This window comes from Cucurbita maxima, unplaced genomic scaffold, assembly GCF_002738345.1.
Source record: "Cucurbita maxima cultivar Rimu unplaced genomic scaffold, Cmax_1.0 Cma_Scf00009, whole genome shotgun sequence".
In the NCBI taxonomy this organism is placed as follows: Eukaryota; Viridiplantae; Streptophyta; class Magnoliopsida; order Cucurbitales; family Cucurbitaceae; genus Cucurbita; species Cucurbita maxima.
In genome coordinates, this window is record NW_019272025.1 from 3,445,627 (window position 1) to 3,472,891 (window position 27,265).

General features: G+C 32.9%; 3 protein-coding genes and 2 long non-coding RNA genes across 6 annotated transcripts; 3 read left to right on the top strand and 2 right to left on the bottom strand.

The window, feature by feature from the left end:
- Positions 1-149: 149 nt before the first annotated feature.
- Positions 150-491, bottom strand: LOC111484170. Its single transcript, XR_002718458.1, has 2 exons — positions 434-491; positions 150-285 (listed from the first exon to the last, which is right to left on the bottom strand). It is a non-coding gene; the product is annotated as an uncharacterized LOC111484170 (long non-coding RNA).
- Positions 492-691: 200 nt separating this feature from the next.
- LOC111484167 lies at positions 692-1,374 on the bottom strand. The gene is made up of 2 exons (XR_002718455.1): positions 1,272-1,374; positions 692-727 (listed from the first exon to the last, which is right to left on the bottom strand). It is a non-coding gene; the product is annotated as an uncharacterized LOC111484167 (long non-coding RNA).
- Positions 1,375-8,326: 6,952 nt separating this feature from the next.
- On the top strand, positions 8,327-8,716 carry LOC111484017. The gene has a single exon (XM_023130434.1). It carries the CDS (start codon positions 8,327-8,329, stop codon positions 8,714-8,716), a length of 390 nt encoding a protein of 129 aa, XP_022986202.1.
- Positions 8,717-10,572: 1,856 nt separating this feature from the next.
- LOC111484081 (NEDD8-activating enzyme E1 regulatory subunit AXR1) lies at positions 10,573-18,774 on the top strand. Its single transcript, XM_023130522.1, has 14 exons — positions 10,573-10,708; positions 11,350-11,522; positions 11,881-12,044; positions 12,790-12,900; positions 13,411-13,490; positions 13,680-13,830; positions 13,906-13,999; positions 15,232-15,320; positions 16,287-16,360; positions 16,445-16,607; positions 17,133-17,218; positions 17,811-17,894; positions 17,975-18,155; positions 18,273-18,774. Exons 1-14 carry the CDS (start codon positions 10,671-10,673, stop codon positions 18,354-18,356), a joined length of 1,572 nt encoding a protein of 523 aa, XP_022986290.1. The 5' UTR covers positions 10,573-10,670; the 3' UTR covers positions 18,357-18,774.
- Positions 18,775-20,246: 1,472 nt separating this feature from the next.
- LOC111484098 (probable beta-1,3-galactosyltransferase 2) lies at positions 20,247-27,012 on the top strand. 2 transcript variants are annotated; one of them, XM_023130551.1, is made up of 12 exons: positions 20,247-20,614; positions 21,824-21,920; positions 21,996-22,060; positions 22,134-22,345; positions 22,433-22,496; positions 23,605-23,677; positions 23,917-24,037; positions 24,113-24,200; positions 24,280-24,405; positions 24,485-24,594; positions 25,412-25,528; positions 26,582-27,012. In XM_023130551.1, exons 1-12 carry the CDS (start codon positions 20,499-20,501, stop codon positions 26,596-26,598), a joined length of 1,206 nt encoding a protein of 401 aa, XP_022986319.1. In that variant the 5' UTR covers positions 20,247-20,498; the 3' UTR covers positions 26,599-27,012. The 2 variants fall into 2 exon arrangements, with proteins under 2 accessions (XP_022986319.1, XP_022986318.1); XM_023130550.1 differs by lacking the exon at positions 26,582-27,012 and having other exon boundaries at positions 20,249-20,614; positions 25,412-25,788.
- Positions 27,013-27,265: the final 253 nt, after the last annotated feature.

A 27,265-nucleotide genomic window follows, 5' to 3' on the forward strand; every position in this document is an offset into this window, starting at 1 on the left:
AGCGCAAGGAGCTTTTTCCTGAGGAAGAAACACAAGTGCCAGCAGACTCGTATAGTCAATAACTCTGATCTAGTAGCGAAGTGAATACAGAGAGCAAAACATGAAACGATCTTCATATAAATTAGAACAACTAACCTCAAATCTTATAGCTTAATCATTTATTGAGGCTGCTAATAATTATTTAGCCTCGAATTAGTTTTCAATGGAAATAGCATGAAAATAGGAGATTCATAATCTTAAAGCATCAGAAAGTGACTTCCATTCCTCACCGCCAGCTTTGCGAACCTGCAAAATAACAAAACACAGTTAACCACAAATAACAAATCTAGCCAACTCGAGAAGTCTTCTGATCCTCCACTCAGTCATATCTAAACATAAATGGAGGCATAAAAAGAAAGCAGTGCTGATTAAAAGTAACAGTATAAGATCTCACTGCTGGACCAGCTTTTCAATCAGGAAATTTGTCCTTGAACGTCTTCCTGAATTCCTCCCTATCATTTGCCAAGACAATAATGAAATCAGAACGGACCAATATAATGTAAGCTAGAATGTAAAGGAAGGTTTTCAAAATGAAGCAGACTCTTTAGAGCACTAGAGTTAAATTATAAACTGTACTTACATGAAAATGAAGAAGACTGTAGCCGGACGTTTTGGAGCATTTTGATCTTTCTTCATTCCTTTGTTGCTTTTCGTGGATTTCATCTCAAATTTTTTCTGCTTCAGCATCCTTCGGAAAGCGGATCGATCATAAAATCATGTATGTATCAAAAAAAAAAAAAAAAAAGGAGATGGCAAATTGGATAGACTTTTAGGAGTACACTCAATCTAGTGTAACAGCCAAAACGAGGGAAAATAGAGGAGCTAAAACACATAAAAATGGAATGATGCCAATAGAATAGTTCAGGTATTCAGAGAAATGAAGAAGCCATTGTGTATGGAAGCAAAACTAATAAAACTGATAAGAAGACAACGTAGACTGTGAAATTCAACTTAATAAGGAATGAACGAATAGGCGAAACATCACAAAAGAATTGAAAAACAAATTAGTCAGATAATTGGACGTACAGTACCTAGAAAGCAAAAGAACATAAAAATGCAGAGATGAAGAGCATAGAATCGCTGTTGAAGAGAAACAGGGACACTAATCGTACAGGTGAAGATTGAACAGAAATTAAAAACTTACGTCGAAAATGGAAACATAGAATGTAAAACTTATTCAAGATGAGAAGCAAAAACATGAAGATCACAATCAGAGTGAATGAGGCGATTACTCTGCGTTGCGCTTCTTGTGAGTGACGACGGCGTTTCTCAGAGCTCTCATGGTGGTTTTCTAGAATTAGGCAGACGCACGGAGAAAGAAATGAAGAGCGATCGAACGAATGGAGAAGGAGAGAACAGCTTTATACAATGCGTGATATGAAATAAAATTCGAGATATTAAAATCAATGGAGATTAAATGGACCCAAAATTCCTTAATTTTGGCGGGAAATGAACGCGAGTACGACTGCGCGCTATGGTCGTTGGTTATCAAGAAGCGGCGACCGGCGAGTGAAACAAACTATCGTCGCTTCCTTTTGTGGGAAAAAAGTGGATTTAAGAAAACAAAAGATAAAAATAATAATGATAATAAATTAGATTCAATTGTAACAAGTGATTAGAATGTTTAGGGTCCAGTGTCCGATGTCTAGCTCTGAGCTTTCCCTTTCGGGCTTCCCCTCAAGAGTTTAAAACGCGTTTTATAGGAAAAAGTTTTCACACTCTTACAAATGATGTTTTGTTCTTCTCATCATCCGATGTGGTACATCACATTTACATTGTTTCAATTTTCAGTATTTAATCCAATCTTAAATTTGTGTGGAGTATTTTACCACTATTTGTTGCTATGAGTTTAATATATTTTTGTTTAATTATTAAAAAAAATTAATGTTTGAGATTATAATATTTTGTTTATGCAAAACTTGAAACAATAATAAAAATAAATTCATATTATAAGGCAAAAAATAGATATTTTTAGATAGCTCATTTATTATTATTTTTCTTAAACAAAACAATTACAATAATTAAAAGTGAGAAGATTCCACTCGTTATTAATTTAAAATATCATTTATATTTATATCTACTTAGTTGATGCAAAAATTTTCATTTAATTATTTATTTATTTGAAGATTGAAGGAGAATTGTCCATGAAAAAAATCACAATTTTCTTATATATATATATATATATATATATTATAAAAACGATAATAGATCATCTTCCATTTTTAATATAATTTATTTAAAAAATGTAAATATTCTAATAAATTTAATAATATTTCATAAATAAACATATAATCTATACGATGTTTAGAAATTCAAATTTTAATATTTGCTCCATATTTTATATATATAGAAATTTTTTCTCCACCATTTGAACGGTATAATCTGAACACAAAAACATTATATAATTAGCAATATTGAATAAAATTAAAATGACAGTGAAATATGTTATTTTTTTAAAATTTCAAAAATTAAATAGAAACACTTTAATTTTGATAGTTCAAAAGCACTTTTTTCTTATTAAATTTACTTTAATAATAGCTTTACTTATTTAAATGGGGTCATGACAAACCAATCATATCCAAGTATAACATAAGCTGGATTCAAACCGCAGTCAATAAACAACTCTAAATACAACACTTATTAAACTGATATTAATTATTAATTACACTATACGACAAAATAAAATATATAATTAGAATATGTCGGAGCAACAAACAAGCTTTAATTTCTCAAAACTTTATCCGAAACTTTCCCACAATTTCTTCCAATACGCATAAGAAAATTATATAATAAAGTTTTAAAATATCATAATTCAATCCACCAAAAAAAATTGTATACTATATAATAGAAAATAGGTATTTTAATAAAATAACTTATAATTAAATTTCTTCTGAAAATAATATAAAGTTTTAATTAATTCAAAAGGCGTGAAAAAAACAACGTTGAATAGACTTCTCTTAATGTACATGTTTTTTTTTTTATGTATTTCATTCTGTCTACGAAATCGTCTTGAAGTCGCTGCTTTTATTTATTTATTTAAAAATAATAATCTAATTTTTATTTTTGTTAAAAATATCTTAATTAGATAAAGCAATATATTAATTATGTATTAACGCGACGACCGTTTTAGAAAGCTATCTTTAGACAAACGAGGCGTTCACATTCATGTGACAGCTTGATTATTAAGACAAGGAGTTAGGAATTAATTACAAAATACCATTACTTTGACTTAGGAGAAAAAGGGTACTTTTGTAAATTAAGCAAAAGGAGTTCCCGGCGGCTGACGGGGTAAGGAATATGCGTGTGGAGGCTGCCACCGCTAAATTATGTCTATCTAATTTCAATTTCAATAGCTGAATTATTATAATTCTAAATTTGTAATTTATCAAAAAGAATATTTTTAAAATTGGATAGTACATTTACATTTTTTGAAAGAGAAAAAACATTATTATTTTGCTTAATAAAATTATATTTAAAAAATATTTTAATGTTATGTATATATTTGAAACTGCCTACTAATAATAAAAATATTTTTAAATTTATAAAAATGTTGAGAAATGTATTTTAGGTTTTTTAAAAAGTTTAAGAATATTATTAATTTAATTTTTGAAAATCAAACGTGTTTTTAAAACCGTCTTAAAAATTAAATGATGTTTTTTAAACAGTTTTGAAATAAAATTTTAACTATTTTTTTATCCTAAACTATGGTATTTTATTTTTTTAATTTAAACCTGTTTTTTTTTTTTTTTTTTTTTTTGTGAATTTCTTACCAATTTTAAGTATTATACAATTTTTTTTATAGTTAGATGTGGTTTAGCCTATGATTTTTTTATTTATTAATTGAGTCTATTTATGATGCGAAAAATAATTTAATTGAATTGCTCCAGATAATTATTTTTAATTAATTAGTAATATCAATATATTATTTAGATGGGCTAAATCTTAACAAATATATTTATAATTAATATTTTAGATGATCTTAAATATTTAATTTCATTATAAAATTAATTACATTATTAATATTTTAATTAGTTTAGACTTATTTAGTTGTTTTTTTGTAATTAAATTGAATTATTAATTTTGTAATATTCGTCATAATCAATGTTTCAATGTAAATATATATATTTTTAATCAAATTGAATTAACTAATTAATTTATAACAACATAAAATTTTTATGATATTTACAAAATAAATATAGTATCCTATTTTAAAAAGAATATTAACATTTTATAATTACATAACTTACCTCGATTTATGTTTAAGAACATGTTTTGTAAGTCTATAGTCATGTTTTTATTTTATTATTGATTAAATACAAAATATTTACTCAAACTTATCTCATGGTCGTGAGTATTAAATTTTATATAAAAATTATTAATATACAATCATTATAGGAGGATAATGTAATTAATTTAGCTAATAATTAACTTAAATTATATTTTGTGTATACCGTCTCCAAATTCTAAATTTTTAAAAAAATTTATGGATCAACTAAATCCAAAATTAAATATACGTAATCAACTAAGTTTTTAAAAAAAATTAAAATGTGTAGAAACTTATTATTACAAAATTAAATTTTAGAATATTTACAAATTTATTAATACTTAAATAAAATAATAATAATAAATAAAAGTTATGATAATTTAAGTAGGCCAGGGCCCAAACAAAAGAACAGGGTGGTGTCCTGCTGGAATAGAGTTCACATTCACACCATAATTTCTGGTCGTTTGGAGTCTGACAATTATTTATATTTTTCAGTCATGAGCCTCACAATGTAATGTATCCCATTACATTTCTCATATTCTATAACAAAAAATATATATATCAAAGTTTTATGTGTTATATAATTAAATTAAATAAAAAACAGTTGTAAATTCATGGCTAAATTTAGGGCATAATGGCAGTATTAATCTTTTAAAAAAATTGAATTACAATAAAGTTTGACCTATAATTAAGGTGTGATTTTTGTAATGTTTAAGAGATTAATTACAATAATTAAGTTTAAGGAGTGATTAATCAATTTGAATGTTTCATGATTGTGACAAGAAAATTAAAATAAAATAAATGAAGTAATGTATGTAGACAGGTGGTCCTAATGGATTGTGATAAATATAAAATAACTGAATTTGATTATGCTCTTAACACATGGGGAGTTATTTAAAAAGTTGATTAGGAAGTACTTAAATTAAATGAAAAGCCAAACAGTCCAAATTCGGGGGGCCGTTGGAGTGCACGATATAAGGAAGGGGGGCGTTGCGTTTGTGATCATTTTTTTTTTTTTTTTTATCTCAGTTAACGCGGCGCAACAAACGCTCTCTCATGTGCCTTTACGCTACATCTCTCTGTCTCTCGCTCAATCTATAAAATCATTTGCGTCCGTTTTTGCTCTCTGGTATCTCTACTTTGCAGAACAGAGGCGCAGATTCAGTGAAGAATTCAGTTCCCGTTGCTATGGGGAATAGCTGTTTCAAAAGCAATAAAGTTATGGCGCAAGACGAGTCTTGTTTGGCTTTGTCTAATTCGCCTCCTGTGGAAGCTAAGAAAGTGGAGGAGAAACCGGTGGCCGGATCTGCTATGGCGAAGCCGAAGACGGCAGAGGAGAGAAGCGGTGCGTCTGCAGGTAAGAAGGTAGTGAGGTTTAAGCTACAAGAAGAAGACGAAAACTCCGGCGGAAGTGGTGGAGATGGAGACAGAGCCGGAGTATTGAGGATTAAAGTGGTGATGTCTCAGAGAGAGTTGAAGCAGATATTGAAGGAAAAAGAGAACAGTTCACGTTCGTTGGAGGAATTGATTGCTGAATTTAAGGTGAAAGGCAGAACGACGGTTTCAGATGCGAGAACCGATGAAGTTGAGGATGAAAATGGAAGCAGGAGGCCGGCTTTGGAATGTATTTCTGAAGGTCTCCATTAAAATCTATCTCTCTCTCTCTCTCTCTCTCTCTTAACGCAATCTGAAATATTACTGTGGTGTGTTATTTGATCACCAAAACTATTATATCTGTGTGTGATTCGAAGTCGAGTCGTGTTCTTGAAGTTGCTGTGTTCGATTCTGTTCAAAGTATATGAAGAACAGTATAGGATGTATATCAAGTAATTTTTGTAATCATAGTGACATTTTTAGATGGATTATCAGATCGATGTATGGTTTTTCCCCTTCTTGTATCAAAGTATTAGAACTTCTTATTCTGAGTTTGAAATCGGTACATATTCTCTCCTCTTTTACACACATTATAATGATTTTTTATCCACAGAAACGAATTAGAACAGTGCATAAAGTCTTGCAGATTAGCGAATCAAATCCAAAATTTGATAGATCATAGACACTAAGGATGTGAACAGGAACGAACTGTTCAACTGGAAAGCTACCTTAATCTGCAAGATATTTCACAACAAATTATTGAGTTTTTCTTCTTTCTATTCCTTTTTTGCCAAACGAATTACCTTTTCCTCTCCCTTTATCTTTCGTGAGAAAACATCCTTTGCCAAATTAATTAACCTTTATTCTCCGCTCGTGATCTTTAATTGTTTTTGTTTTAATTTAGTTTTATTCTTATCTTTCAAAAATCAGAGTTTTGAATTTTGTTTTAATTTGGCTCTCATGAAATTAGATTCTTCTCTTCCAAACAAAAAAAAAAAATATATTTATGATATTTGTCGTTTGTTTAAAAAAATATAATTATTATTTCAAATGTTATAATACCACTTTTAGCCTTGGTCTATCATGAATGGGATCATCGTCCGTACAATAGAATGGATATATTGGTCATTTCTAATAATTAACTTTATATAATTATTCTTTAATTATAATTTAGCGAAAATAATGTTGGGTGATTTAAATTTAATTATATTTTCAAAGTAATTGAAAAACAAAATTCAAATATCAGAATAAAATGTAATATATTGTTTCTAGCATACAATTAATGAGAACGTGACTGATAATTTAAGGAAACAAAAAAAAATTGTAATTATTGCGTGGAACTGGGTCAATAATAATAATAATAATAATAATAATAATAATTATTATTATTATAATAAAGATCGTAATCTTTTTTTATTATATATAATTGTTTGTAATCTTTTTTAAAAGGTACGATATCTTGAGTAAATATTAAGTATATGGCCATAATAAATGACATAATTTTAGCATAATATATATACAGCCACCCTTCTAAAATATGGGATATGAGCATAATAAATGTCTCGCAAACAACGGATTTCTTCGGTATTTATTTCTTTATTACTTTTAATTATTTTAAAATGCACTACTGCATAAATATATATAATTGCTAATTGTTAAATAGAGTGAGAAAAAAAATTAATACCATTTCGAGGCACATAAACTCGGATGAACGTTGGATAAACAAATACTAGATAGCAAAATATAGTGAATGAATCTTATAAAAATGAATATTTATGACAAAAATTCAAAAACTATATCATTTATTTTAAAATATTTAACCATCTTTAATCACTAAATAAATATTTTAAAAAATTATTTTAGGGTCGAGAATAAATGTTGTTGGATGACAATAAAAAAATTTGCATGCTTGCAATTACCATTAAATATAAATTTTGAAGTATATCATAAATATCTAACCGTGTACAATGACGAATTTTCATTAACGTTATAAAAAATTAAGAGGCTAAATTTAAAAACAAATAATTCACGAAATTAAAGTCGTACTTCATATTTTCATGTATGTGTTTAGTTGTAGATATACATCGCATATTAATTTGAATATAAAATTAAATTTATCATATAAATAAATTGATATTTTTAAAATTATTAATTCAAAATTTATTATAATTATTCCAAAATGTAATATATTTATTACAAAACTTTGATATTTTAAAATTACAAAATCAAAAGTCAAATTTTAGGTAGAGTAAAAATATAAAAAAAAAATGCTCTTTTACCTTGTTTTACTAACGAAAACGGAAAAAAAAAAAAAAAAAAAAAAAAATCATAAGATCACGTGCCTAAATACAGCCCACCCACGCCCTACAAATTCAAAACTACTGGAGATCACGTGCCTAAATACAGCCCACCCACGCCCTACAAATTCAAAACTACTGGAGATCACGTGCCTAAATACAGCCCACCCACGCCCTACAAATTCAAAACTACTGGCCGCCGTTTCGCACACTCAATTTCCCTCCACTGCGTTCCCGCTTCTCTCTCTCTCTTTCTCTCTCTCTCAGGCCTGGAACTGCAACAGCCATTAAACCCTAACTGGTCTCCGATCTCGCTCACTCCCCTTCCATTGATCGACGCCGATTCAGAATCATGAATCGCAGAGTTCAATTATCGCACAAACAACGTGCAAATCGCACGGAGCAATTCCATAAGTTCTTGAAGCCCGGTGCCCTGGCGAAGATGCGGGACTCGCGAATCAGCGCCAGATCGTACCGATACAACTCGCTATCTCAGATCCATCTCCGCCGTACTGCTTCTCTGGAGTCTTCTCCACTTTCCGCTATCGGTCAATCGGAGATTGACGTGGATGATTTCCCTTCTTTGTCTGGAAGGGTTTACGGTCCCTTATGCCTCAAGAGGAAGAAGTTGGCGGGAATTAAGACTACGTGGTTCCCGAGCCCTAATTTGCAGACTCCAACAACCGATTTAACTGGAGACCATATTGTTGATGCGTTTAATAGCGATGTTGCTGCGCATTGAGTATAGATTTTCATATTACAGTGAATTAACCCTTTGGTTTTCTGTTGTTCTGTATGTAGATTGTCATCGACTGGGCAGTGTGGTCTGTTTCTTTTCAATTTTATTATAGGTATAATTCTTTTCAAGGGTCTGGGTATGAATAATTACAGTGGAAAGTTTTATTATGACACATGGAACCTATTTGGAATTGATCTTGTTTCATCCAAATCGGTGTCAGATTGTATTACTCTGCTATTAAGCATCGGATTTATAGATATGCATATTCCCATGGGTGGTTAATTATATTGAAACTGAAGTGGGTTCAATTAAGGAAGTGATTGATGAGTTCTTGTTATTGTTTCATTATATAGTCAGCACAACAAGGTTTAATTTCGTTTTCGTTTGTGTGGCTATTTTAGAAGGTAATACTTGAGACATTAAGGTAAAGATGGAGTTACATGCAGAGGATTTTAAATGCTCATCTTTAATTTGGTAATACTTTATACTTTTTGCTCATAATTTTTGTTTATCTCACATTTCTGATGATATTGTTGTCGGTTTACTTGAGTTGCTGCAATGCCATTTCTCTTGATATGTAAATGATCGAGTTTGGTCATTTGGCCATTCTTTACTTGTGCTGCTTTGCATATTATAACTCTGAGCAACACTCTACCTATACTAAAGTTAAACTCTATCTCTAACGCTCGAGTTTATTAGGTGTGGAGATCGAAGCACAACACAGGAAAGGTAAGTGATGACTTAGATTAATTGAATTATATGCAGATGAACGTCCTATCTCTAACATCTTTATAATTTCGACTTGAATGGTCATTTCAATTTTTGCAAATATTGTTCTTGCTATTCTAGGCTAATGTTTGACAAATGATCGACTTTTCCATAGTCTATTATTTTGTAAATGAAATAGCGTTTTGTAAGTTTACATTGTTGATATTTTTTTTAGTTCAACTATTATAGGGTTGAGAATCGAACCATCAACTTTTGAGATGATAATTTGTAGCTTGATTGATATATAGTTCAACTATTATGTTGTTTGAATTCAAGTAGATCCGGTGTTTTCTAGTTCCTATTGTTTTAATTTCCTTTTACAATCTTTCTCAAAATAAATAAATAAATAAATTTGTATTCTTTTAAAATGAAATATGTATTAATTTAAAATGTCAATAAATAAGCAACAATGAAATATCTGTATTCATTTTACAAACATCAATAAATAGTGTCTGTGTCAAATTCAATATTTTTTTGTTATTGTCAAATTCAATATATAATAAATATAAATATATATGTTTGTAAGAACTAATTCATTTATTTGATATAAATGTTAATTTTTTTTTTGTTGGAACCTAAAAATTTCAATTTTGTGTTGGTAAATGAATTTTTTAAAATCTCAACTAAATTTGAATAAAGAGAAACCTAAAATTATCCTAAAAAATTTATAAGTTAAATTGGTAATTTAATCTACTATATTTTAGATATTAAATAATAAAACAACGTGAAAAACAACATTTCTATATGGCTTTTTAAAAATACTTATAATATATTATATTTGAAACTTAATATTTATTTTATACTCATTTGAATTTTGTTTTTAAATTTAGCTTAAAACAATAATTGTATTTAACACAATAATTATTTATTTATTTTTTTAAAAAATACATTATTCTTCAAATTTTCCTATGGGATAAAAAGAAAAAGAAAAAGAAAAAGCAAAATCGTGATAAAGAAATAGGAAAAGGAATTAGCAATAGATTATTGGAAACGACGACGTATAGAGTCCTCGTCGTCCTCCGTATTTGTTCTCCTTGTTTTATTTCGTTTATATTAAATAATAAAAAAATAACTTATTCAGTCTTCACTGCGTCGTTCCCACGCAAATTTAGAAAGCTCATTGACACTTCCAGACAGAGGAACAAGACTAGAACAAGAGAGGGAGAACAGAGCGCGCGAAGCAAAGAAAATGGCGGAGCCCAAAGTAAAATACGATCGCCAACTCAGGTCCTCCTCATTTTCTCTCTAACACCTTCCTCATTCCTCCATCTTTAACTTTTCTTCATATTTCGATTCTTTGCCTCTATCTTCTTGCTCCGTTTTTGCCCTAACTCTGTACCAGTAGCATACTCCACCTTCAAGTTGTCTGTACTTCTTCTATCGCTAATTTATCTTTAGGTTTATCTGTTCTTTCGTCCAGTGAAAGAAAAGAAGCGCATATGTTTATGAACTAATCCGCATTTGGCGCAAACAAAGTTCGCGCACTTCTTAGTTTCTTGGTGTCGTAGTTACCCAGCAGCTGTTCCCGCTATAATTAACCATTGGCATTTTTTTTCTTTATAGGAATTGCTGGAATTTTCGTGATTGCATATATATATATTTTCTTTTATTGTAACTATATATTGCTCGACGATATATAGTTTGTCGGTAAGTTGACAAGTAATGAATTTACATCGGAGCTTAGGTTTTACTCACATCATTGCGGCAACTTGGTTCTTGCAGTATTATCTCTATGGAGAAATGGGTTACCTAGAGTGTTTCTTTCTTTCTTTTTGGGTCAAATTTATCATTTAGCAAACTTGTTCGACTAAATTTAATCATCTTTATTACCTTTAAGTTCTGAAAGCTTTTATCCCGTAATATCGTAGGATCTGGGGTGAACAAGGGCAGGCAGCCCTTGAAAAAGCGAGTATATGCCTTCTCAACTGCGGGCCTACTGGTTCCGAGACATTGAAAAATCTAGTACTTGGAGGGATTGGAAGCATCACTCTAGTCGACGGTACCAAGATAGAAGAGGGCGACCTTGGCAACAACTTCATGGGTAAGTAAGTTATATGTCACTGTTGCTTTTGGTAATGGAGCCCGATTATTGGCAATTGCCTATGGACCTACGAATGATATTTTCTCATAATTCAAATTGCTCAATAAATTTGAAGTTAAATTGAATATTCGGGAGGACTATCAATTAGAATTCTGGAATTGCCTTTCCATAATAATCTTTTGAAAAATCATTCTGTCAACAATAAAATGAATCTTCTTTCCAATCTGCTGTCCGTATGTACTTGAATAATCTACTTCAATACTAATCAATACTTTTGAGCTATAACTACTTCTGTTAGGAAAGAAAAACATGGTTTATCAACTAAACCTTATCTTGTTTTGTGTGATTATTTTTCTAGTGGATGAATCTAGTATTGGACAGTCAAAGGCGAAGTGTGTATGTGCATTTCTTCAAGAACTAAATGATGCTGTGAAAGCTAAGTTTATAGAAGAGTGTCCGGAGGCATTAATTGAAACAAGGCCATCATTCTTTTCACAGTTTACATTAGTAGTTGCCACACAGGTACTGTGATATACATGCTTAGTTCAATTGATGTTGCCCCTCTTTGCTGAAATTCTTGGTTTTTCTCTTGCCTGTCATCTCTTATATCATGTCCTTTGTGTAATTGTTTTCGCATCACTTGGATTGTGTCGTTTTCTTTTTAGTTGCATTTGTAAAATTATTATTATTTATAAGAAACTAAAAAGTTTCAAGGAGTGAATAATTTTTGAAAGTTTTGGAAGTGGCACACTGAAAAACTGCATGAACCTTGATTAGCTCAAAGCTTTCTTCCCAAGGGTAAGTTTTTCCATAAGAGATGCCTTTCTTACTCTCATACCAAATTCCTCGAGTCATAGATTTAACAATGTTACTCAAAGGGTTCTTGTTGGGAGATATTTTTAGCCCTGAAAATTAGTAATCTAAGGAACATATAACCACTTCAAGCCTTTACGGTGGATGCTTTTTGGTTAAATCTCTTATTAGCAAATTGATGGTTGGTAAAAAGGTTAAAGTTTTTTTTTTGTGTAGTTGGCATGCTTAGAAAGCCTCAACAATAGCGGAAAGTGCACAAACTCCAATTTTCTGTTCTTGGTTTTGTTAAATAGTGAGTTTTTTCTTTGGTTACTCGTTTTCTGTAATTTGTCATGGTATGGAATATTTTTTTTCTAAGGTTTTGTTGGAAAGAAAGTCGTATTTGGACACTTTGAATTGCCTTTTAATGTACACTTTGAATTGCCCTTTTAATGGACACTTTGAATTTATTCAGTTGGTTGAAGAATGGATTGTGAAGCTAGATAAAATCTGTAGGAACGCAAATGTCATATTGGTCGTTGCACGCTCCTATGGCCTCACTGGGCTTGTCAGAATCAGTTTAAAGGTAAAGTATTGCTAATGCTACATCAATTACCCAATTCAAAGAAATAATCATGTTGTATGCATAGAAGGGTTCAAAGTATTTATATTACCATTTCTGGGGAAAAAAATGCCTGACACATGATATTTGACTAATCTGGATCCTTTACTAGCCCTTATTAAACTTGTACTTTTCAATTATCATGTATATTTACCTGAATTCCGGCTTAATATCAAATAACTAGTTGTGATGCTTAGCTTGAACTTGGAGAAATAGAGGCTCGTGATTAAAAGCGTTTGCAGGTTGAAATGGTAAATTGCTGACGTAAAACAGCTTAACTGTCACTTCTTTGAGTCCCATATATAAGCTACTTAATGTCTAATGGGGTCTTGTCTGTCACAAATATTTCAATATGGTTCACTTGCACAAACAGTTTTAATGTTTTAAATAAGTGTTTACTACATGGTTTCAAAAGATAAAATATTGTATATAGTCAAGGGCGCTAAAATAAGATATTTTATCCATGTATATCAGGAGCATACTGTCATTGAGTCAAAGCCCGATCATTTTCTGGATGATCTTCGGTTAAATAACCCATGGCCAGAGCTGAGGAGGTAGAGTTTTTAGTCACATTCTTTCCATCTTTTTAATAGGATGGATTTCATATGTGAATATTGTCTGTTTGCATTAGTCTTTGGTCTATCTAAGCTGTGAAGTTTACTATTAAGCACAATCACTGATTGGAGAACATAGACGTTTCATTCTTTCAAATTTTGATATACCATGTACTCACCTCTTGACAGGTTTTCTGAAACTATTGATCTCAATATTCCTGACCCTGTTGCACACAAACACACTCCATATGTTGTTATTCTTGTCAAGATGGCTGAAGAGTGGGCCAAAAGCCACGGTGGCAGTTTACCGTCAAGCAGAGAAGAGAAGAAAGAATTCAAGGTTGCCTTTTATTTGCCTTTTTGCAATCAGTAACATGTGAAAGTCACTAAAATTGTGGGCTCTTGGACAATGCAGGATCTCCTCAAAGCCAAGATGATTGCAATGGATGAAGATAACTACAGAGAAGCTATTGAAGCTTCGTTCAAAGTCTTTGCTCCGCATGGAATCAGTAAGCGGGCATTTTAAAAAAAATATTTAGACTAATTGATCGAGGAACACAAACCTGCTGAGTTACTTGTTTTGTAGTCTTCCCTTTTGGAGTTGTCTCACATCCTGGGTCGTTTGTTGAAATTTCATCTATTTTCTTCAAAACAGTGCCTAGAAGGGTCCTCTTCCCTGAATTGTTTGAAAGATGTTGGAGTACTTGCAAGCATTATATTATGGAGAATGGAGATGGTCCATGATTGTTTTGAGAGCGGTGGCATTCTTGACATTCTCAATGGAATTATCAATTGTGCCCATACCAGAGTAGGTTGGTTCTGAGGTCCTCGACTTCAATCCCTTAACCTCACTAGCTTGGAGATTGAAAGAAAAACAACCTAAAAAAATTATCACATGACAAGAGTGGAGATTGAAAAAAAAAGACGACCTAAAGGAATAAAAAGAAAACAGATTAACTAAACCCAGCCAGACACAACCTATACTCCAAACAAGCCCAACCAACCCTGCATCCCAATCAACCCATTGGTTTCAGGACAATATCTAGAAGGATCCTCACGTGGTTGTCTCTAGATTGATCTACCAGGTGCAAAAAAGTGTCACACACCGTTTCTCCTTTTTCCTGTTTGCTTGCAAAATCTGGGGGAAAAACTTTTCATTCCTTTCATTGGTTCACATCTATTCCAACTAATATCAACACCATGTTCTCGGAATCTGTTCTTTTAAAAAAGGAAAGGAAGTTCTTGTGCATTATGAGAGACTCTTTTAAGCTTCTTACAATAAATATTCAAAATATTAAAACATCTTTTCAGGATATTGATTACTGCCCTTGCTCGAGCTCCATCATCTGGTTTGTATTTATAGCTAAACTCTTGTGTCAATTGAAAGTTGGAAGTTAAAAAAAAAAAAAGAAGAAAGAAAAAGATCTTTCTTGGAAGTTGGAGATGCCAGTTTAATTTCTCTAGCTCTTCTGGAAGTTAGTTTTCACTTAACGTGGTCCAACTATTTCTGAATGTCATGGAAAGGATTGTGGAGTATCACCTCTTGTTGTACATAGTAGTTGAACGTATAACGTATTGAGACTGCCTACAATTTTAGTGAAATTAGAATTGTCAATTGGAGTGTCTGATGGCGTATTTTAAGGTTTTTGTTCAAATCAAATTTTTTAGTTCCTAAAAGGTGACAGATCTACTTAGTGTCTAGAAATATGAGCACCCTTATTTATCATTTTCTTCATCTCAGGTCCAGATCTGAAACAGATAGTTGATGATAGCTGTGCTGAAGTTGATTCTAATTCATCAGATTTTTGGATATTAGTGGCTGCTTTGAAGGTTACTGAAACTTTTTCACTACTACTTTAGCTCTGTATCTCCAACAATTGACGATTTCTTTTTAGGTGTTATTTCGAGTTATGACAATCAGACTTATATAGTACTTGAGGTTCTTAGAAATGACCAGTCACCACCATCTTGCTTAACTATCACATTCTTCTAATTCATATGATGGCTGGATATTTAATTGATTTGTTGCATGTATATTGCTTGATCTATTCTTAACAATCCTTAGATTGGAGGATCTGCTTGTGGATTTACTTGTTTGTTCTCATTATTCCTTTTGAGGGATCAGGAAATGCAAATGTGATTCACTTGAATTAACATACTGTTAAATTACCGTAGTAAATTTAACTTCGCTTCTGATTCATTGTTTTATTTTATAATAGCTAAATATCTACGGATTCATGTGGTTTAAATCAATCAATTCTTAAGTAATTCATGCATTACATATGATTCTGTTTAATCATCCAAAATTTCAAAATATATTGTTAAAGAAGTAATTTTGCGATTGACATTATTAATTTATAGTAAATTTATATATTATTATTATTATACTAAACTAAAGACTTAATATTTATTGATTTTAGTAATATCGTCAATAATAATTAATACCTTAATAGTTATTTTTTTTATTGATAAAAAAATTGTAAGGAACAATGTGTTAAAATATATTGTATTGCTGTTACTGCTATTCTTCTCTTTGGTATAGAATGAAATCATTTTGGATTGAAAGTTGAAAAGACCTCAAGTATGTTTTAAAATTTGGCTGTTTAACCATTATTATTTTGACCCCTGACCTTCGTCTCGCCCTCTCTCCTCTATTTGTCATCTATCTGTTCATTAACGCAAGTATTGATTTGGAAATTCTAACAATATCGTAAGCATTACTTCCAAAGTTGTAGCCTGAACTTGATGTAGTTGTACTCCATTTTCCTTTAAAATGTTTCTTTAATTTCTCTGCAGGAGTTCATAGCGAATGAAGGGGGTGGTGAGGCACCCATGGAGGGATCAATACCAGATATGACATCTTCAACTGAGTGAGTGTCTCAATTTTCTAGAAAATACCATGAAATTTAACTAACTTATTTATTGACTGAAGGGCTGGATTCTGCCTTTTGTAGGCACTATGTTAATTTGCAAAACATCTATCAAGCTAAGGCCGAGGCTGACTTCATGCTAATAGAGGAAAGAGCAAGGAACATTTTGAAAAAAATTGGCAGAGATCCAAATAGCATCTCTAAAACGACAATCAAAGGCTTCTGTAAGAATGCAAGAAAGCTGAAAGTATGCTCTATTATGTTCATTGTGTCATAATACTAAGTATTCTTTTTGTACAATCTGCTGGTATCCCAAGTTGATAGGACAGAAGCCTTCCAATTTAATCCTGTCATTCTCCATGATATTCTAAGAATCTTCCTTATAAAGAGCCTAATTAAGATTTAGCCATCATGACGTATGTGGTCAGAGCTTTTTAAGTTTTTCCTAGGAGTTCTGGATGTATCACAGGACAGATTTCCTCTCTGTCTAAATGGTTCTCTATCTTGTTTAATAATTTTTCAGTTTCTTGATAAATTAAAGAACTACCTATCAGGAATCCACCAATGTATTTTCAATTCACCTTCGCATGTACAAAGCTCCCTTTGCTCAGACAAATGTAGTGTGGTATGATTGTGTAGTGCATAATGGCTGAATATGTTGCTCTCAAAAACTTTATTCTACTTCAACTGAGGCATTTGTGTGGATGCATGCCTACAACTTCGTGCATATACAGTTTTATTTTTTCTAATGGATTATGGGAAATTTTTGTAGGTTTGCAGATATCGTTCACTTGAGGATGAGTTCAATTCTCCTATCTTCGCTGAGCTACAGAAGTATCTAACTGACGAGGATTTCAGGTTACACTAAATTAGTCAACGTGCTTCTTACTTTGTTTTCTGATGTTACATTTTTACTTTATTCAGTGCAATGATGAATGGACGATATCATATAATTTCATTTGTATTAAAATACGATGTTCTTAGAAATCCTTTCTTTGGTATTTTTAATAGCAATAAATAAATAAATAGATTTAATTACTTATTGGTGTAAAAACTATTTATTATCAATCTTAAATTTGGACAATAATGTTACAACTCTGTTTTTTTATACAAGTATTTGCCCTTTCAACATCTTTGTGCCGATTTTGGTATATTTCTTTTCAGTAGCTAAATTTCTTTCAGGCAACCAGTTTTACCAGGGAGAGTTGTTTGCTTACTATTTTATTATTTATTTATGCATTCAATATTATTGCAATCAATTTATTATTATTATTTTTTTGGGTAAGTGCGCTTTCATTGAGAAAACCAATTTTTGTTGCTACATGATAGTTGGTTTCGTTTCTCTGCATTTGTTTACCGAAGATCTTGGAACTTCTCTTCAACTGAATAAGTATATATATTAAAAAAGAAGTAATCTCTACTCTATTGACGTTTATTTCTCTTCTTCCAGCGTGGCTGTTGGATTTTATATTCTGCTTCGAGCTGTTGATCGTTTTGCTGCCAATTACAACAGTTTTCCCGGGCAATTTGATGGGTAGTGTCTGATGCTGTTTTGTATGGGATTGTGTTTCTTTAATAATGATGTAGACTTTTAACTAATTGATGCTCTTGCAGTGGAATTGACGAGGACATATCTCGATTGAAAACTACTGCCGTTGGCCTACTCAGTGACTTGGGTTGCAATGGCTTGACATTATCAGAGGACCTCATTAATGAGATGTGCCGATTCGGTGCTGCAGAGCTCCATGCAGTCGCTGCTTTCATTGGAGGAATTGCATCACAAGAAGTAATCAAGGTAAAGTTAATACTTTCTGGGCTTTTTTCTTTTTTCTATTTCATTTATAATTTGATATTTTCTGAAAGCTTCGGTCTCCTAGAATGACGTATTAAAAAGGTTCTCTTTTGTCTTCAGCTAATCACCCGACAGTTTGTACCCATGTCTGGAACTTTCGTATTCAATGGCATCGATCACAAGTCGCAGTTATTGTCACTCTAGTGACTTTTAGACCCATACCTTAAGTTCTACTGGATTTCCATTTTCCAGATTCGCCTCGCTTCGATTCTTATTGGCAGACCAGGCATTTTCCCTGGAGGAGAAAGCGCTTCTTTGTTGGAGCTATGGTATGGTACACATTGCATGATTCTATACTTTGGTGTGCAATTCCCTTTGTCGATGTATGTTCTATTAGATTAAATTTTTGGCATAATTTTTCAGAATATCAAAATATCATCGGTAGAACAAAAAAGGGTTACAGGAAAGTTTCCAATGGCTACAACCTTCAATCCTACGAGAGTAGTATGACCCTTGAAATTGCCTCCTCTCCTGAGTCTCTTGAATCAATTTGGGTCTCAAAAATATTATTATTATGATCGTTTATGGGTAATTGCTGACTTCGGAAAATGGATTATTGTTCTTTTGTTTTTGCCTTTTAATCTCTCTTCCCTTGTTACACTTGCACCTACCAGTGTGCATTGGGTATTAAATATTTATATTTTGTTTGAACGTATTGCCTTTTTTATTTTAAAATATAGCCACTTTTAAATCCCACTAGTAAGCCACTTTTAACTCGTAATATCAATATGAGATATGAGTTTATATAGTGGAGTGGAGGTGGACAGAGGATGGTGGATAGATGGGCGGAATGGGTCTTCTTCGTCTTCAAAAACAAAAGGTATAAACGTTGCTCTCACTGTTCAATATGGACAACCATGTCATCCTTAACCAACTCCACCTACCATACTTTTGTCACCTTCCATTAGGGACTAATTTGCTAATTATTATTATCTTTATTATTTTATTTTTTATTTAGTGGAGGATGTGGATAATTATTTTAGAAGTAAAGATAATGTCATCAAATTTATTACTATTATTATATTTAATACATTAATTAAATATAGTTGCAAAGATTTGAATATCTCACTTCAGAACAAAGCAAATGTGATTATACTTATTTTGATTTTTTTTTTTTTATATTCTTATTCTCTTATTTTCAAGAGCTTTTAATCATTTTTGTACATTAAATAACTAATAATTTCTCCATTGGTTTTTTTTTTTACTTCTTAGTCATGACATGGCAATCAAGCTGCTATCATTTGCCAGTTTGGATATACGTGTCAGGGGCATAACTGGAAAATCATCATTCGTAAACTTATCCAGTTAAGTTGCAATTTTATTCTAATTTCCACGCTTTTAGGCATTAAAAGGTTTCAGATTATTAAGTATGGTAAAATATATAGAAATAACAATAACATCCTAATTTAATATTTGAAAAATTATAAAGAAAATTCCTCACTTTAATGCTTTAAGGAATATTGACTCGAAAGCTTAAAAGGAACAAATGGATAACAGTGAACAAAAATTCCGATTTTGGGCACATTTTTCCATTGCCTATCAACTTTTTGTCCTAAGAAAGTACGTGAAACACTTTCAACTTTTACTCTTTTGACCTATTAAAAATATATTTATATATATATATATATATATATATATCTAGTTAATTAACCCTTCAATTTTTTTTATGGGGTTTATGGGTAATTAATCCTTGATTGAGTGATCTAACAATCTACTAATCATATTGATTGTTATACTGTGTCAACGTATAAACATTAATAGAGTAAAATTTAACTTATTAATGTATTGTTTAATTGAGCGTAATTCGGATAGCATAAAATCTTAAAATTTTCTTAAAAAAAGTTTTTCAATAAAAAGCTGCAAATTGTTGTATATATAAAAGTTATTATTAGATAAAATTTAAGAGTTTAGAAATAAAAAAGGAAATTTTAGGAATATAATTGAATTTTGTCCAAATGAAGGTGTTCCATTTTGTTAGGAGGGTAGATAGGTAATTTGAGAGTGTGGAGAAAGATGACGCGATGTCGGTCTTATTATCTCTCACCTGTCCTCTGTTCAATTCTACTTGCCTTCTCTGTAAAGTCGCGATCCATATTCTGCAAATACAGTGTTAGAGAGAGAAGAAGAACAAACAAAGAAGCCTCTTCTTTATTCTGATTTCTATTACTCTCACTGTTCATTCTAAACCCTTCTTCTCTACCTCTGTTTCGAATTCGCTTAACCATTTTGGCCCTTTTGGTGTTTGGCTCGATTCGGGTACTGATGGTTGCGAGATAGAAAGCTAAAATGTGTGGGAAAAGCAAAGCGAATCATCATCACTCTTCAAGAACTCTCATATCCCGGAAATGGACCCTCTTCCTTTGCTTGGCTAGCTTTTGCTCTGGAATGCTCTTCACCAACAGGTTTCAAACTCTGATTATTACTCTCTCAAATGGGTTTCTTCTTTGTTTCTCCATTTCCTGCTTACTTTTCAATTCTGGGTTTCTAAAACTATGCTGCTGATGTTTGGGAATATTTATCTTCTTTTCACCACGTTTGTTGGTTTGCCCAGATGATCCAAAAGGACGCGTGTTCTGTGATTTTGTTTTCTTCTTGTTCTTTTCTTCTCCCTCTCTCTCTCTCTCTCCTAATAATGAATGGGAGTTTGGTGGGTCTCATGTTTTCTTCTGTTTTCTTGTTCTTTTTGTGATTCAATGGCTTAGGAATTAGTATTATCAGCAATTGCATTTATCAATACTCTTCCCATGTATGAACAACTTGCTAGACTGCGGTTGATATCACCACAGCATGTCCAGCGCTTCTAATTCGGTCGTCAATTCTATTCTATATTCACTTTTCATTTTGCAGCATGGAATGAAATGATGATATGTATGTAATTGTTAGACGAACACGACTCTCCACAATGGTATGATATTGTCCACTTTGAGCATAAGCTCTTGTGGTTTTGCTTTGGACTTCCCCAAAAGGTCTCATAACAATGGAGATATAGTATTATTTGATTATAACCCTATGATCATTCCCTAAATTAGCCGACATGAGACTTTCATCATCCAACAGTAATATCCCAAGTCTTTGTGAGATCCTGAGTCGGTGAGAGAGAGGAATGAAATGTTTCTTATAAATGTGTGGAAACCTCTCCCTAACAAACGTGTTTTAAAATCCGTGAGGCTGACGGCGATACGTAATAGGCCAAAACGGACAATATGTCTGCTAACAGTGGTGGTATCAAAACCAGACACCGGGCAGTGTGCCAGCGAGGGCGCTGAGCCTTTAGGGGGTAGATTGTGAGATCCCACGTTAAAGGGTGTGGAAATCTCTCCTTAGTAGACATGTTTTAAAACAGTGAGGCTAACAACAATACGTATTGGACCAAAACGGACAATATCCGCTAGTTGTAGGCTTAGGCTATTATAAATGGTGTTAGAGCCGGACACCGTGTGTCAGCGAAATGCTGGACCCTCAATGGGGTGGATTGTGAGATCCCATATCGGTTGGGGAACGAATCATTTCTTATAAGGACTAACGATGATACTAACGGGCCAAAGTAGACAATATCTGTCAGTGGTGGGGCTAGGAGGTTTATGCTGATGTCACGATGAAATTTCTTGCAGGATGTGGACTATTCCTGAACATAAAGACATGGCTCGATCGAGGACCATAGAAGCCCAAGAATTGAAGTTAGTATCAAAGGGCTGTGATCTAAAATCAGTAAGCATCTCCACATTTCTCTTGCTTCTTTAGCACTATAATGAACCTGCCTTAAAATTTTCTCCTCCTCCGCAGAATGAACTCATTTTTTCATCAAAAGACATCTTTGGCAAGGTTTTTAACACACACAACGCTATACAGTAAGTCCTCTAATGGTGGGTGGGGGATAGTTTTACAATAGCTATACCTTACTTACAAGGCGCTTAAATGCAGCACATTAGATAAATCGATATCCAATTTAGAAATGGAGTTAGCTGCAACCAAGGCAGTTCAAGAATCAATCCAAAGCAGCTCACCTTTATCAGAAGATTCAAAGCAGAGTGATACAACTGGGAGAAGAAAGTATTTAATGGTTATAGGAATCAATACTGCGTTTAGCAGCAGAAAAAGAAGAGATTCTGTTCGAGCTACCTGGATGCCTCAAGGTTTGGATTGTATTGGATTCGTTCATGATTGTTCATTAGTTTTGGCTGATCTTTGTATTAATCTGTTCAATTGTTTTGTTTAAAAAGGTGAAAAAAGGAAGAAGTTGGAGGAAGAAAAGGGTATCATTATTCGCTTTGCCATTGGCCATAGGTTGCTTTCTTATACTCTTCGTATGCCCTTAAATGTTAGGTTGGAATTAGGTGGCGTTGAATAATGCTTAGTTTTTTGGGGAACTTTGCCATCTTCTTAAGAAAATTACCAGATCTGAGTGTTTTTGTTCTGAAAATGATGGAACTTCTGACAAGTATATGCTGCTGAGTTGTCTATGAGCTCTAAGTTAGTGAGCATTTGCTTGCTTAAACTGCTGCTTGGCTGCTTTTAATGGAAGCCAAGGCTTGTGAATACTTAATGTTATTACTATTAGAGTTAGGCTGAGATCCTATCGTTTTAAAGTCGTGAGGCTGACGGTGATACGTAACAAGTCAAAGCTGACAATATTTGTTAGTAGTGTGGGCTTGAGTTGTTACAAATGATATTAGAGCTAGACACTGAGTGGTGTTCCAATGAGGATGTTGGTCCTAAAAGGGAGTGGATTGTGAGATCCCACGTCGGTTGGAGAGGGAAACAAAGCATTCCTTATAAATGTGTGGAAACCTCTCCCTAACAGATGCATTTTACAACCGTGAGGTTGCAGTGATACGTAATAGGCCAAAACGGACAATATTTGACAATGGTATCAAAGCCAGACACCAGGCAGTGTACCAGCAAGGACGCTGGCCCCCAAGGGGGTGGATTGTGAGATCCAAGATCAGTTGAAGAGGGAAACAAACCATCTCTTATAAGGTTGTGGAAACCTCTCTCTAGTAGACGCGTTTGAAAACCGTGAGGCTGACGGTGATACGTAACGGGCCAAAACGGACAATATTTGCTAGCGGTGAGCTTGAGCTGTTACAAATGGTATATACCCTAGCCAGACACCAAGCGATGTGCTAGTGAGGACGCTGGCCCCCAAGGGAGTGGATTTGAGATCCCACAGTTGGAAACGAGAACGAAACCTTCTTTATAAGGATGTAGAAACCTCTCCCTAAATCATGATACTGACGACAATACGTAATCGACCAAAACGATCGGAAATTTACTCAAATTTGATTCACAGCCCATTTGAGTCAATATGGGTAGCAATCTTATCTAAACAAGAACACTACGCCTTTGAGTGGCTAATACCCATTTTCCTTCAATGGCTTTCATTCTTATACAGTGCTACACCAGGAGGTATTCTTGACAGAGCTATTGAAGCAGAAGATAAAAAGCATGGAGATTTCCTTAGGCTGGTAATATTTTATACCCATCTTCCATTGTTTCTAGCTGTTGTTTGTTAGATGAACACGACTCTCTACAATGATATGATATTGTCTACTTTGAGCGTTAAGATCTCATGACTTTGCTTTCGGCTTCCCCAAAAGGCCTCATATCAATGGAGAGAGTATTTTTTGATTATAAACCCATGATCATTTCCTAAATTAGCCGATGTGGAACCTTCATCATCATCCAACACTGTTTACCTGAACAGGATCATGTTGAAGGCTACCTTGAATTATCCGCCAAAACCAAGATATACTTTGTCACAGCCTTTTCTCTATGGGATGCAGACTTCTACGTCAAAGTTGATGATGATGTTCATGTAAACATCGGTATGCTAATTCAGTGGCCATTTGTAGCATCAAAATTTGATGGAAATTTCATGTTCTTTCTACCCTTTGGCACAGGAACGCTTGGCGAGACACTAGCCAGACATCGATCCAAGCCACGAGTATACATTGGATGCATGAAATCTGGCCCCGTTCTTTCGCAAAGGTGAGGCATTTTCAGCTTCCCCTTCCATTTTTGCAGTCAATATTGAGCTGAAACTGGATGGAACACGATGGTGATGCAGAGGAGTGAGGTACCATGAGCCGGAACATTGGAAGTTTGGAGAAGGTGGGAACAAGTATTTCCGACATGCGACAGGACAACTATATGCAATCTCGAATGATTTGGGTGCTTACATTTCAATGAACCAGTGAGCTTCAAACAAACACTTTATGGTCTTTCATTTTGGGATTATAGATTTCGACAAAGGTTTGTTATCTCTCTCTCAGGCATGTTTTACACAAGTATGCTAACGAGGATGTCTCCTTGGGTTCGTGGGTTATCGGTCTCAATGTCGAACATATTGATGATAGGAGACTTTGCTGTGGCACTCTACCGGGTAAATTAATAAAAATACTCATAAATTTTGTTATCTCAGAATTATTCATAAACTATCAATTATACCTCTAGACTAAAAAAAATATATATTTTTTTGAAGGAAGAAAATGCGTATTTTGTTTCAAAAATACTATTTTATTTATTTTTTTAATAATGTTTCAAAAATATTCCTCAAATTTTTTAATAGTATTTCAAAAATACCCTTAAATTTTATTTCAACATTTTAAAAAGTTCAAAAATATCTTTGATATTGGTACTACGTCTAAAAAAACATTATTGAAATTTTATGTTTATATAAAGACTAGAACTATCGGCTAACATTTCATAGCTCATCTCCCAGCTTTTTAATGTTATTTTTTTTAAAATTTATGAGTATTTTTAAAATACAGTATTAACTTGTATTTATGATTTTTTTTAAAAGTTTAAATGTGTTTTTGAAGATTTTAAAAAATTAGTATTAATTCTTTTTGTAAGAGTATTTTTTATTTTTTATTTTTTTGAAAATTAAAGGTAATTTTGGGAGTTTTTGGAGTTAAAATATTATTCAAACTTTTAAAAATTTTATTTTTATTAATTGAGCTAAATGCTTATTTTTGGAGGTAAGAAAAAAGCAAGGATTTATCCATGGAAGACGAATTTGAGATAGGTCTAGCTACCTCGCGAACCATTTTGAAAAAGAAGATTGGTTCAGAAGTCAAATCCAGTGTTTATCGGCCCCCAGCTTCTTCCAATCCCTTGTGTTTTCCGCGTAGAATCATAATTAGAATCGAATAGAATTCTACCTGCCCTGTTGATTTGCAAATTGTTTTCTGGTGCAGATTGCGAGTGGAAGGCTCAGGCGGGGAACATTTGCGTTGCTTCGTTCGATTGGAGTTGCAGCGGCATTTGCAGATCTGCCGAGAGGATTAAGGAAGTCCATCGACGCTGCGGAGAAGGTGAGAATGTACTATGGAATGCCACTTTCTGAGATACTGCTTCGACTTCTTCCACACTGATCATGAATTTGTTTGTTCACACTGTTTTCTGCAATAGAAGCATGCTAATCTTGTACGAATACACAGATTTCACATACCTAATAGAGAGATAGAGAGTGATTTAACATAGCAAATTCTTTGTGGCTATGAGCGGCAATGTGTAAGTTATTAGCGCTCTCCATTGTCCTGAAGAACATGATAATAAATACATACTTTTAAGAGCAATATTCCAGTAGATTCTTCTCAAGAAACCCTTGGAAACAGATCAACTTGGGTATGAAAAGGAAATTCTCTCCATAGTAGTAATAGTAGTTTATGTTCTTGTCTAGTTCTGCTTCGCCTGCTGAAAAACAGAATGGTGTTCATACAGTTTAAAGCATTACTAGAAAACAAGAAAATATGTTATAATCGAGTAGAATTTGAGGGAGAATCTGTCTTTAAACCTTCTAAAATAGACAAAATCACGATGAGATGAGCATGGTTTACTTGAGTATAGCTTATCTAGTTAATCTCGAAAGAGAAGTTATAATCTGAAGAACAAGGAGAATCTCTGTCTTTCAACTTATTAGCAAACTAAATGATAAGATCCGGAGACTTTGAACCTTCTAAACTAGGCAAAATCATGTCAAGATGAGCATGGTTCACTTGAGTATACCTCATCTAGTTAAGACATATGCTTTCAAACAAGATGTTATAAGTTCAAAATTCCTCTACCCAACTTCATGTTATCGAACTAAAAACAAACCGAATCGTGTGGAACATATGAACATTGAAGTCATTTTCCTCGTCACTTTCAATAGTTTAATAAAAAAAAACATTCTCTTATGAATAAGACTCTTAGATTGTGGATGATACAACACGTGATATTGGCACGGCTCAATAAAAAAGAAGAACCCAAGTGAAACAGAGCACTGCTTTCTCATTGAACCGAACCAACATCTCGTTTAAATCAACAAAAAACCATAAAAACTTACTAAAATGCAAAACCCCAATAAGTTGGAAACGGAATTGCAGCTGCTGGAAAAAGATGAACTCCTGCAAACCACAAAATCTGTTCCTTTTTGAAGAGATACACAAAGATTCAAAAGAACTTATAAAGAGAAACAGAGGAAGTGGTTAAGAAGGCAGAAGGGAAGATCCAGAAATAAAGAAAAAGAGCAAAAAGGGTGGATGATGCATTTATGAAGAAGCATTAAAGCTTCAAACAACCAAAGCAGGAAGGAGGTTGGAATATTAATTAAAGAAGAGGAACCAAAGGAGGCAGTGAGACAAATGTGGGGAGGCATTGAATGAGGCCATTTATAAATGATGGGCAGAGGGAGAAAATGGAGAATGTAAAGGGATGTTTGGTTCTGTTCAATCGCCATTAATGTCGATATTTCTTTACTCTCAGGAACACCCTCTCTGTGTGTTTGTTCGTTGCTCAATTCAATTCGATTAACACACTTTCTTTCTTGTTTCTTTTGTGTTTTATAATGTTTTTTTTTTGGGTAACGTGTGGCTTAAGGATTCTAGGCACGCCATTAATGGAGGTTCTTTCATTTCATTGGAAGGTTGTTGACAAATTTATTGCTTCTATATGATTTAAAGCTGTTTCACTTTTGGATTTGAAATCCATTTGAAATGGTTGTGAAAACGAATTCATTCCATACAGAATACTTTAATTTAATGTTTGGATTAGGGAAATTTTGTTAAGAT